At 40.9% G+C, this 12,006-nt stretch overlaps 1 protein-coding gene across 1 annotated transcript in view; it reads right to left on the bottom strand.

The window, feature by feature from the left end:
- The window catches only part of GRIN3A (glutamate ionotropic receptor NMDA type subunit 3A), a 92,070-nt gene that overhangs the window by 49,262 nt on the left and 30,802 nt on the right, over positions 1-12,006 (bottom strand). Inside the window, exon 3 of the mRNA XM_075931378.2 lies at positions 6,751-7,798. Coding sequence (XP_075787493.2) covers positions 6,751-7,798 — 1,048 coding nt within the window. The remainder of the gene's footprint in view (positions 1-6,750; positions 7,799-12,006) is intronic.

Raw genomic sequence — 12,006 nt, 5'->3', positions numbered from 1 at the left:
GAATACCCACCAGAGCGGAGCCTGGTATGATTCACAGCCCCATGTCGTGCGCTGCAGCCAGCTCTGATGGTCTGGTGGGGCACCGTATAATGTGGGCTATGCTGAGGGCTGGCTCCACCATGCCCCCTTCGGGTGCGTAGTGCTGGGCTCCCCCCACGTTGCCTAGGGGCCCAGCAGTCCTGTCAGGCCCCCTGCTTCCATAAGGACATTCTTGTAATGAGTATCAAGTGGCAATGCCCATAGGCTCTGTTCTGCAAATGCTACCAAGACTACGGCTCATTCCTTTGAATAACCCTGTTGATTTCAATGGGACCATTCAGGGTAGTAAGCCCTAAACTCATGTCAGCAGGCAGCCTGTGCAGAACAGGACTTTCTGTGTGCAATACTTCACTGTTTTCTTACTTTAGCATTCAATGCCAAATTCTGCATCTTGGTAGAGACAGAACCAAAAATCTGTAATTTACCTGGTGCTATAGAAAATTCTAAGCCACTCTCCACATTAAGGAAATTGATTCTGCTTTAAGTACACTGCTAACAAGGGGGGTAGCTTTCGTATAGCAGGAGATGCCTAGAGCTGAAATAGCCAGATTGAAGGTGCATTGGTGGAGCTGAACTGGGAAGGTTGCAGACTGCTAGTTTGCACTGGAGATGTATGTGGACTTTGAAGTGATTAAAAATTAATCATGATTAAGTATGCTGCTAAATAATAATAAAATGTCTTGCTATTTTCTACGTTTTTAAACATATTGATTGAAACTACAATGCAGAATACACAGTATAAAGGGCTCACTTTATATTTTTGGTTACAAATATTTGCTCTGTAAAAGACAAAATAGTATTTCAGTTCATTTCATGCAGGTACTATAGTGCAAGTTTGTCAGCATGAAGGTTGAACTTACAAATGTAGAATTATGAACAAGAAAATAGCTGCATTCAAAAATAAAAAAATGTAAAACTTTTGTGCTTATAAGTCCACTCAGTCCTACTTCTTGTCCAGCCAATCGATAAGACAAAGAAGATCATTTACATTTTCAGGAGATAATGTTCTCTCTTATTGTTTACAATGTCAACAGAAAGTGACAACAGGATTTTCCATGGCACGGTTGTAGTTGACTTGGCAAGACATTTACATGCCTGAAAGAGCCATGTGTCCCTTTCAACCACCATTTCAGAGGCTATGCTTCAATTCTGATGACTAGTTCTGCTCAATAATGATCCAAAAAAATGCAGAGCAACCACATGTTCATCATCTGACTCAGATCCCACCTGCAGAAAGTTGATTTTTTTTGGGGTGGTTTGGGGTCTGTTTCTGCATCAGAGCTTTACTCTTTTTTGTTTTTTGTTTTTTTTAGTCTTCTGCCTTCCCTCTCAGATTTTGGAAAATACTTCAGATTCTTAAACCTTGGGTCAAGTGCTGTAGCTATCATTAGACAACTCACTTTGGTACCTTCTTTGTATTTTCTCAGATCTGCAGTGAAAGTGTTCTTAAAATGAACAGCATATGCTAGGTCATCATCTGAGACTGCTATAACATGAAATATATGTCAGAATGTGGGTAAAACAGAGCAGGAGACATAACATTCAGTCACAAATTTAACTAACACTTTTTTAATGAGCATCACCAGCATGGAAGCATGTCCCCTGGAATGGTAGCTGAAGCCTGATGGGATGTACAGATGTTTACTGTATCTGGAATGTAAATACTTCATTATGCTGGCTACAAAAATGAAATGCAAATACCTGTTCTCACTTACTGGTGATATGGTCAATAATAAGCAGGCAGCATTATTTCCTGCAAATATAAACAACCCTATGTGTCTGAGTGATTGGCGGAACAAGAAGTAGGACTAGGTGGACTTTAGGCTATAAAGTTTTACATTGTTTTGTTTAATAGTTATGGAACAAAAATATCTACATTTGTAAGTTGCACTTTCACAATAAAGTTATTGTACTTCTCTGAGGTGAATTGAATAATTCTTTTGTTTTTGATTTTTACAGGTCAAATATTTGTAAAAAGTAATATACATTTCTACTTTATATAAATAAATAACATAAAGATACATCTTTGTTCTTCTGCATTGTCATAAAAATCAATATATGAGAAAATGTAGAAAAACACCCATTAGTAAATGTTGATGGGTATTCTATTTTTTTAAACAGTGAGATTAAAACTGCAGTTAATTGTGACATTTTAAAAGTAATTGTGTGAGTTAACTGCAATTAACCGACAGCCCTAATGTTGACCCAGGGAAGGTTAGGCAGAAGTTGATGTGGACTTACTAAAATGCTCATTTTACAGCTTCACAATAGATTTTGACCAATTTATAGTTTCTAAAAAATGTTAGACTATACTTTGTTTCAGACCATTTGGGAACTTCTCTTTCCCATTGACTTCCCAGTGAATAATAAACTGTAGAACTTCCATTAGCGGAAGGGGTCTCATTAGTAAAGCAGCACATATCAACATGCTGCTAATGACTTACCTCTTGTCTAAGGCACATACCAAGATTAATGAGATTTATTACAATGATGTTCCAAGACCCAGAGCAGAATTTATCATTCTCTTATCTAAAAAGGTTTCTAATGATAAACAACCTAAGTCATTTAGATGGTTAGCCCGAGATTATGTGCACACAGTGGTCCTTGATAGCTATTATTCAATAACCATCAGATATGTTTCAGTCCCTATTATATTTTTTTCATGTTAATTAAGACAAATTGGTCTTAATATAGAAATAGGTCTGAGCTAAAACTCAAGCATAAAACATGTCTAAACTTCAGGGGAAGCTTAAATTAAAATCTAGGACCTTTATAGATGGTGGCCTATAGTGCAACAGCAGTTGATTTTAGTGGATATGGGAAGATGATGAAAATAATGCAGAATGAGCTAAGCCAGTGAGTGGGCAGGGAACACAGGAGAAGTCCATTGCAGATGTCAGAAAAAGGCCAGTATTGGGAGGAAGCACCACTCTATTAAAAATGAGGACTAGACTTCAATTTTGCAAACACTTACACATCTCTAACTTTACTGCCATGAGTAGCTTCTAATGTGACTACTCATAGCAAAGGTGCCTAGTGCCTGTGTAGGGAGGGGGTGCAGGGAGAGCCTCCAAGAGGGACAGGGAGGGGATAGGTGGGGGCACCCCATTTAGCACTTAAAATTTTGGTAGGGGCATGGGAGGTCGTGCATCTCCCCAGTGCTACCACGAGTCACCTGTGACTTCGTAGTAAAGTTAAGCCCTTCTGTTTTTGTAATATCAGGGTCTTAATGATTTAGTACTGAGCTAAAGATAGACCCTTAGATCCAAATGTGCTTTTTTTTCCTATGAGAGAAGCAAAACTAGGATTCAGACACTCTTGAACATTGTGGGATTTGAAAACTAGATCAGAATTTTAATGGCTGGGCCATTCTTGAATATACTTCCTTAAAGGCCTATAATGCTTGGGTTTACTACAGAGATTTCAGAAGTATTCAGATACACATAGGCTACACTCAAGGTTTTTGCACAAAAATGTCCATCTTTGTGCAAAAACCTGTGGAGCATTCACACCTCAAATGTGCTTTTGCACAAGTAAATCAGCAGTAAAACGGCAGAAGAGAGGGCTTTTTCTGGTGTAGTTAAACCTCCTTTTATAAGGCATAACTCTTTTGCACTACAGCTATTACACAAAAAGGCAAGTATGGACGCTCCAGAGGGGTTTTTGTGCAAGAAACCTTTATGGGGAAAAAGCACAGGTGTTCTCATGGCCATTCTGCGAATGGCCATCAGAGCTTTCTTGTGCAAGAGCATCCACGCAGAGTGGATGCTCTCTTGTGCAAAAGCACATCGCTTTTGTGATGTGGTCTGAGGTGTGGTCTTCTGCAAAAGACTTCTTGCACAAAAACCTTTCAGTGTAGACGTAGCCTAACCGAGTGAACAGCATATGGTAACCCCCAAACATAAGCAGGAACATAAGTAGATCAAAGCAGCCAAACCACATATTGGCTTTTCTCCCTTGAAAAGCAAAGCCACCCATTTGGAGTTGGTACCAAGGGGCAAGAACTTAATGTCTACTGCTTTGGAAATTCATAAACAAAATATATACAGTACAAGAAACGATAATGATGGGCTAACCTGGTGGTCTAGTTACTGTCATCTCCGTAGTGAGACAAGAACCCATGGATGATGTACTGGTCCTGTTTCTCTGGGTAATTAGTTGTTGTTGCATTGAATTGTGTAGCTACGGCACTCCCCTCACCACATACACTTTTAGAAAATAATTTGGAAGCTTCTGCTTTTTTAAACTTTTCCTTACCCTCCCAAAGAGAATTTGGAAATTTGGGCTAGCCATGGTTTTGGTTCATACCTTTCCAAGCTTTACCATAAACAGTTCCTATCATGCTTCAAGGAGATGGTGGAATGGATTTGCCATAACCAATTAATGCAGAGGATGAGGGTAAAACAAAGACTTTCCAGTTAGACACAAGCCAAAGAAAAGATATTAATTTAGCCTCTGCTAGCTTCTTTCAAAAATTTCAGGAACACAAAATATAGTCCTTCCAAGTTAAGCAGTGTTCTAGTTTTCTTGGCAGTCCTGTGGAGCTAGAAACAGAGTAAAGGAACGGTATGCAAATTCACCATACATGTGTCCAGACAAAATCCACAGATCTGAAGTTCCCAAACTTGAGCAGGTATTCAAAATCCAAACCCTGATCCAGATCAGAATTCCTTGTACATCCCCATATTAAAGTACCAAATCCAAACTGTTGGGTGGGAGAGGATGTTCAGTTTTTGGGTCTGAATTCTGTGGTTTTTATCCATGCTGTAGTTTAAACACAATCCAACATACGTAAGCCAGCGGATGTGAAGGAAGGGAACTGTCATCCTCTCTGGAATAGATCTTTTTAGCGTGCTGCTAATATAGCTTGGCTATGCGAGGCAACAACACAATCCCTAGAGTTGTGCATATAATTCATTGAAAGAAATTCACTTCTTTTTCTGTGTGAAATTGCCCATGAATACTTCCAAATTTTCATAAATGTATTTATTATTTTAAACCACTCACCTGGTAATTTCTGTGAATATTTCTTGGTCTGCAGATTACTAGCAAATATAGCTGGTCAGGAATTTTTCAATTAACAGTTTTTCATCAGGAAAAGGGTCAATTTTAATCAATTTCTCAACTGAAAAATATTGAGAAAAGTTTAGACATGTTCTATTTGGACACTTTCAAACTGACCCAAATTCTCATGAAAAATGAGTTTATATTTTGAAATATAAGTCAATTTTAACAAACACAATAAGATGTTGAAAACAAAACAAGTTTGAAAATGGTCAAGATATAATTTTTGATGGCATCAAACCAAAAGTTTTCAGACTTCTGGTGCACACGCATTTTTGAGATTTTTGACTTTTCATCCCAATCCAGGATGGGAAAACTTTTCAGTGTCATGGTGGTGGTGGTGCCGGGTGTTCAATTGACAAGGACTTTGTTGTAAGTATTCAACAGGTTTAACCCTCCCTCCAAAAGCACAGCTCCACACAGTGCATGCTCAACCTGTGGAACTCATTGTCAGGAGATATTATAAAAGCCAAAAATATAACTGGGTACAAATAAGACTGAGATGTTTTGTGGATGTTTGTTTCATCAATGGTGATTAGCCAAGATGTCCTGGAAGGGAACCCCATGCTCTTTGTATCTCTCATCCTCAGTCTGCCAGAAGATAGGACTGTATGACAGGAGATAGCTTGCTTGATAATTGCCCTATTATTTTGTTCCCTCTGATGTGTCTGGCATTGGCTGTTGTAAGACAGAATATGGGCTAAATGGACCTTTGATCTGACCCAGTATGGACGTTCTTCTGCTCAATATCTGGAATGAGTTATGATGGATGGTTGGGGTAGGGCACACAGGTCATATGTTCCTTTCTCTCAGATTTCTAGTGTAAATGCTCACAGTTATGAATCTGAAACTCATGTGCTGTATAAGGTTTGCTCTTGTGAGTATCCCGACAGCAGCAAGGAGTGAACACACAAAGCCAGTTGGAAGAAGAATGAGTGTCCCTAGAGGGTGGGATTTCCCACCTTAGCCCCAGTCTGCTTCCATGGAAGTCACTGGGAGTTCTACCTTTGGCTTCCATGAGAGCAGAGTCGGGCCAAAGCAGAGTGTGTGCTTTTGATAATACCACCCAGAACATATTGAACGGAGCAGTGAGTCTGTGGTGTTGTGACCTGTTCAGAGGGGCTCTGTTTATGGCTAGCTTAGTGGAGATGGACACGAACAATATTCCCTCTACTTTGTCCACCCAGGTGCAGAATATATTTTGTTATATACAGATGTGCACCACCAATAGAAACACACGCTGCCAGCTGTGGACACTCTGCTAATCAGGTGTGTAACATTTGAAACTCTCTCCTGGATGGCTACCCAACCACTCAGCTTACAGGGAACACTGGACACAAACCAAAAACCTCAGGTGAATCCAAACACCCCCAACTTAAGCCTGTTAGAAATTCACATCTGAAGACGGCAAATTGCTTTTATCTTTATAAAGCCTAACTCTGAACTCTGGTCCATAGAACTGCAACCAGTTTGCCATCTGGATCCAAATCTAGCAGTTTAAACATCTCCCCGTTTAGCTTTTCTCCTGGATCTGAGTCAGGAGATAATTAACGAATGTGACTATTTAGCACCCATCAGTTAGGAAAAACTTAATGTAAACCGGGAAGAAAAAACAAAGAACGAGTTAACAAAAGCTCCATTCTTTACCTTGGGGTCATGTATTCCAGAAAGCTCCTCATAGATTTTCTCGCCTACCATGACAGCAGCCAGGTTTGCAGTGTACGTCGACAGGCAAAACAAACAAAAAATGGCCCAGAGATTCATTAGAAACCTTCCAGTCCAGCATTTGGGGGGTTTGATGGCAGCTGTCCTGCCAAACAAGATCGCGTAACAGACGTTCAGGGCGGAGGAGAAAGAGAAAACTTTATTCCTGTTTCTTCCTTTGGGGGTCATCCCAAAGGGGCTTTTCCACTCATACAGTGTGAGAAATATTGCCGTGATATGGAGGGCAACAAATATTCCCAGCCACATGGTCCAGTGGAGTGGCCACATAAAGGCCCCAATAGGAGCGGCTGTATCTCTGGTCCTCACTAAGATGCCCAAGCTAGTTGAAAAGAAAGGGCTGGTGAAATCAATCACTTGGCTACGGGCTGTATTGATGCTGAATGAGGTCACGGCCATGTGGGCTGTCCCAGCCAGGAGGTCCCCCACCAGGCCTGTCCAGTGGCCATTTTTCCAAGCGCCGTATTTCCCATCCCCAACTATGTACAAGTCGAAATCAAAGTTCATATCCTCAGCCAGCTTTTCCAGGAGGTCGATGCAGTAGCCGTAACAGCACTTTTTGTACTCAATGGGCACGGTGTCATTCCCTCCTTGAAGGGTTTCAAAGAGGCTATCCAATACACCCGAATCGTTGGTCAGAGGATCCAAGCACAATTGTCCTGCCGGGCACAGCCCTTCGTCATCCACGTTTCTCGTGAAGACAAAAGGGTGTTCTATGAGTGTTACTACTCTCAGGTGCAGCCGGGGAGGGTGCAGGATGTGGTTTTTGTGCCTCTGGGCCTGCTCTGGCCAAATCCCCCGATCCATGGTGATTTTGCCTTCTTGCCAGCTCCCCAGTCGGGTCCACATGGGGTTTCCAACAGGGTCGTGCTGTAGATTCCAAATGAAGAAGTTGTTTTCGGAGCTGATGATGGAAGAGCCTTTCACTTTAATGTGGCCACTGAGACCATTAAAGGTCGTGTTGGCTAAAAACCTGTTGGAAGAAGAAATGTGAGACAACAGAGCCAGACGACCAGATGGCTAAAGTCTAACATTACTTTAGAAGAACAATGGGCTTTTATTGAAAGCATTGTCCTGAGTCTCGGGAGATCTGGCTGTTCCTATTTCCATAGACTTCCTGTATGACCTTCTTGGGCAAATCATGTAATCCCCTAGTGCCTCACTTCTTTTCTCCCATGCTTTGTCTAGTTAGAGTGTAAATTCTTCAGGAATGTTTTGTCTCTTACTAGCTGTTCTGGTTGAGTGATTGCAAGCTCTGTACTTCACCATCTCCTCTATTCAGCCTAATAGGAAAGTTAATATTCATATATTGCAAAAGAATACTTATGCCAGAGCCATATTGCATTTGAGAAATCAAATCCTCAAAACTCAAAATGTATCCAAAGTTACAGGGCCAAATCCTCAGCTTGTGAAAATCAATGTAGCTCAAGATTTCTACTGCAGTGTAGTTGGGGCATTGTGTACACCCAGCTTATTTTAGGGTGTACTACTATACAGTAGTGCATCAAGCTTTTTGATCAACACGAGAATAAAAAATTATCCAGGCCAACTGCACTATTGCAGGGACCTAGGGGATTATTGTGCCTTAGATCCTCCTGTTCTGTGGAACAGAAGCATTGGCTCCCCCTTAGGGCTGTAATACTTTGGTCTAATTCTGATTGCTGGGTTTCGTGTTAGGAGGTGGCCTGTGATATTCAGAAAGTCAGTCTAAATGGTCTGGTGGACCCTTTTGGCCTTAAACTCCATGATTTGAGAGACTTTGTGACATTTAAATGTTTGATTTCACAACCTTGTCAAGTTCATGTGTTTTTCTGCCACTGATTTCTATGTTAGATATTGTTTGTCTATGGTGGTGGAAGCCGTATGGTGGTGGGAGGGAAATCACTTTTTAATAACATATGGTTTTATATGGTGGCTTCTATGGCCATTAAATATTGCAGATGCTGTATGCAAGATAAATGAAGGTCAGGTCTAAAGTGCATTCAAGCAGGGCTAAGTGGCTTGTTCTTGGTAGGAATGTAACCTGTATGTTGTGCGTTTTGGTGTAAGGGACCATCTATCTCCAAGCAAGGTTACCTGGCTCTCAAGATAGAGCAGAGTACCCAAGGGGCTGCCTGTGAATTTATTCTTTTGGTATTCACAGCTCCCCATCAAGGCTAGGCTATGCTATGTCTACACAGCAGCATTATTTCAGAATAACTGATATTAGTCCGAAATAACATAGGACGCGTCTACAAGCCTTTATTTCAAAATAATGTCAAGCTGGAGGACTTCTTACTCCAACTCCATGGTAACCTTCATTTCATGAGTAAAGGAAGTCAAAGGTAGAGTGTTCTTCCTTCGACTTCCTGCTACTTAGACCGCGCCAAAAGCTGAATTAAGCTGTTTTGACTTAAGCTACAAAATTGACTTTGCTGAAGTTGCGTAGCTTAATTTGACTTTAGCCCTGCTCTGTAGATGCATCTCTTCATCAACTTCTGGGAGTGAGCCACTTCCACTCTAATTGAATTGGCCTCATTAACACTGGTCCTACACTTGATAAGTACCTCCCTTCTTTTAATATGCTAGTACATATATATTCCTACCTCTGTGATTTCCTCTCCATGCATCTGACAAAGTCTTTTTTTTACCCACAAAAGCTTATGCCCAGGTAAATCTGTTAGTCTTTAAGGTGTCACAAGACTCCTTGTCATTTTTGTGACTCTTTATTAAGGCTGTTATAGTGCCTGAGGAGTTTATATTAGATTGGTGAAATCCAAGTGTAGAATTCTCAGCTAGTTTGGAGTTTGTGTTCTGCGTTTAGCAGTCTGCCCTGCAACTGGAATGTGTGTTCTTGAGACACTGTCATTCCATTGTCATTCTATGACACTTTCTTTGGTCAAACGGTGATGTTTGCTCTTTCTTGTCGTGTTTCATTTTTAATGTTCTTTCTTGGGCGGAGGCATGGAAGCTCTCATAATATCCACAGAACTATATTTACAGTATTTTGATAATGATTTAATGAGAATAGTCTATTTTCTTTACCTTCATTACCTCCTTGCAAAGTTCAGTAAGGGTCAAAAACCAGAGTGAGGAATAAAAACACAGACTGAGGAAATGACCCAAGAAGCACAATTAAAGCTTTAATTCAGAGACTAGACGAGGCTTTAAAATCCTAATGCCTCCTTCCTGTAACAAGGGTATTCACAAGAGGAAAAATGAACGCCACAGGAATTCACTCTCATCGTAAGGGGTTTTTAATGAGAACAGGAAATTGCAAAGCCCTAGGCTACATTTAGACTGGCAAGATTTAGTGCAAATACTCTAAACGCAAGAGTTTTTGCATTAGAGTATTTGAGTAAGAGAGCGTCTACACTGGCATGTGCCTTTGCGCAAAAGATTTGCTTTTATGCAAAAGCATCCATGCCAGTGTAGAAGCTCTCTTGCGCAAGAAAGCTCCGATGGCCATTTTAGCCATCGGGCTTTCTTGCACAAGAAATTGATGTTGTCTGTCTATACTGGCCTCTTGTGCAAGAACAGTTGCGCAAGAGGGCTTATCCCTGAGCGGGAGCGTCAGAGTATTTGCGCAAGAAGCACTGATTTTATACATTAGAAAGTCAGTGTTCTTGCGCAAGTACTTGCAGCCAGTGTAGACAGGCGGCAAGATTTTGCACAAAAGCAGCCGCTTTTGTGCTAAATCTTGCCAATGTAGACGTAGCACTAGTGTAGGGGGAAGTTCTCCATCTTTTGCTGTTAATTGAGGGCCAGATCATGATTTCATTTACACTGAAAACATTGTAGGCTACATTTTAAAATGTGGATGCTGAGACTGAAAGTATAATTCTGCATTTGGGTGCTACAATGGGCATTTAAATGTCCAACCATGCCGTGACGGTGCCAAACAGCAATACTGGTTAGAGAGACTCGCCTGCTTCAGTGAGCATCTATATGGGAGTAGGGTTCTATCTCTTATAGAGCTCCTTGCAGGTTTGGGATCATGCAGGAGACAGACAAGGAGAAGTAGAAAGTTGCCAGCAGTTGCTCTATATTGAAGTACCAAAGTAGATTCTGATTAAGTCTCTCTGGTCCTGTAATAGCATCCACATGATCAGACTATCGCACCCATAAGGAAGCCCATTTGACTTTACTGGGGGTTTCCTGTAGACACAGCAGATTGTCAATGCAGATCACAATGCAGGATCGGGACACACGGATATCTTGTCCCATTGACCAAAACATGCCTGTGATGTCTGCCATCAAATATCTATTTGGAGTGCATCTACTCTCCCTTTCGTGTGTTGTGAAATTAGGTTAGCTCTCCTAAGATGCACAGTTAATTGGCTGCAACTTTTTGTCATGAAGATATCTAAATTGCTACAGAGTAAAAAGAAAGAAATGAATAAATATGCATCATTGTAGCATAAATCTTGTGTGTTTGCTACAGAACTTGCTTTCTTCATTTAATCATCAACTTAATACTCTGTCTCCATCAACACTTAGCCTGTCATTGTCCTCCTGTTGCAGTATTATTTCTCAAAGACAGATTTAGTGAATTATATTCATACAGTTTCCATGAGTGCTTTTTGAATTGAGTGCCATTAACCTCACAACACAATGGATTGCAGCAGTGCTTTTCTGGAGCCTAAATTAACATCCATTTTCATGTCTACACAGCAACATTTGTGCATGAGCCACATGCTCAAACTAGCTTGAGTCCAGCTAGTGTAGGAAATCATAGGAGTGAAGACAAACCACTACGGTTTACAACACGTATAATACGAGTCCTGCACAGACCTTGGGTAAATATTGGACTTGTTCTGAATCCAGCACTATGTTGTTTTTACTGCTGTCATTACCCATGTTAGCTGGATTCTAGCTAGCTGGGGTAGTTGGTCAATGCTTGGTTATTGCTGTGTAGACATACTCTTACTTAACTTAGCTGAAACAACCTTCTTGGGAGCCTTAGATTCATGATGGGGGGCTGACGAAGGAAACACTTTTGTCCTAACTGTGTGAGAGATTCCTCATGCAGCTATTGTGAAGAAAGAGCATAGAGATCGGTGAACATGCACATGAAAAACTCAAATGCACCCGAATCTGGAAATAAATCCGCTGTGAGGAAGGAAGGTAGAGTGTGGTTCAAAAAACTTAAGGGAGGGAAAGAAGCCTATCCATGCCTGTATATAATTCTATCTCAGGGAG

This window comes from Pelodiscus sinensis, chromosome 6 (genome assembly GCF_052426305.1).
Source record: "Pelodiscus sinensis isolate ZL-2025 chromosome 6, ASM5242630v1, whole genome shotgun sequence".
Classification (NCBI taxonomy): Eukaryota; Metazoa; Chordata; order Testudines; family Trionychidae; genus Pelodiscus; species Pelodiscus sinensis.
Note: the sequence above shows the minus strand (reverse complement) of the source record. Positions and strands in the feature narration are given on the sequence as shown.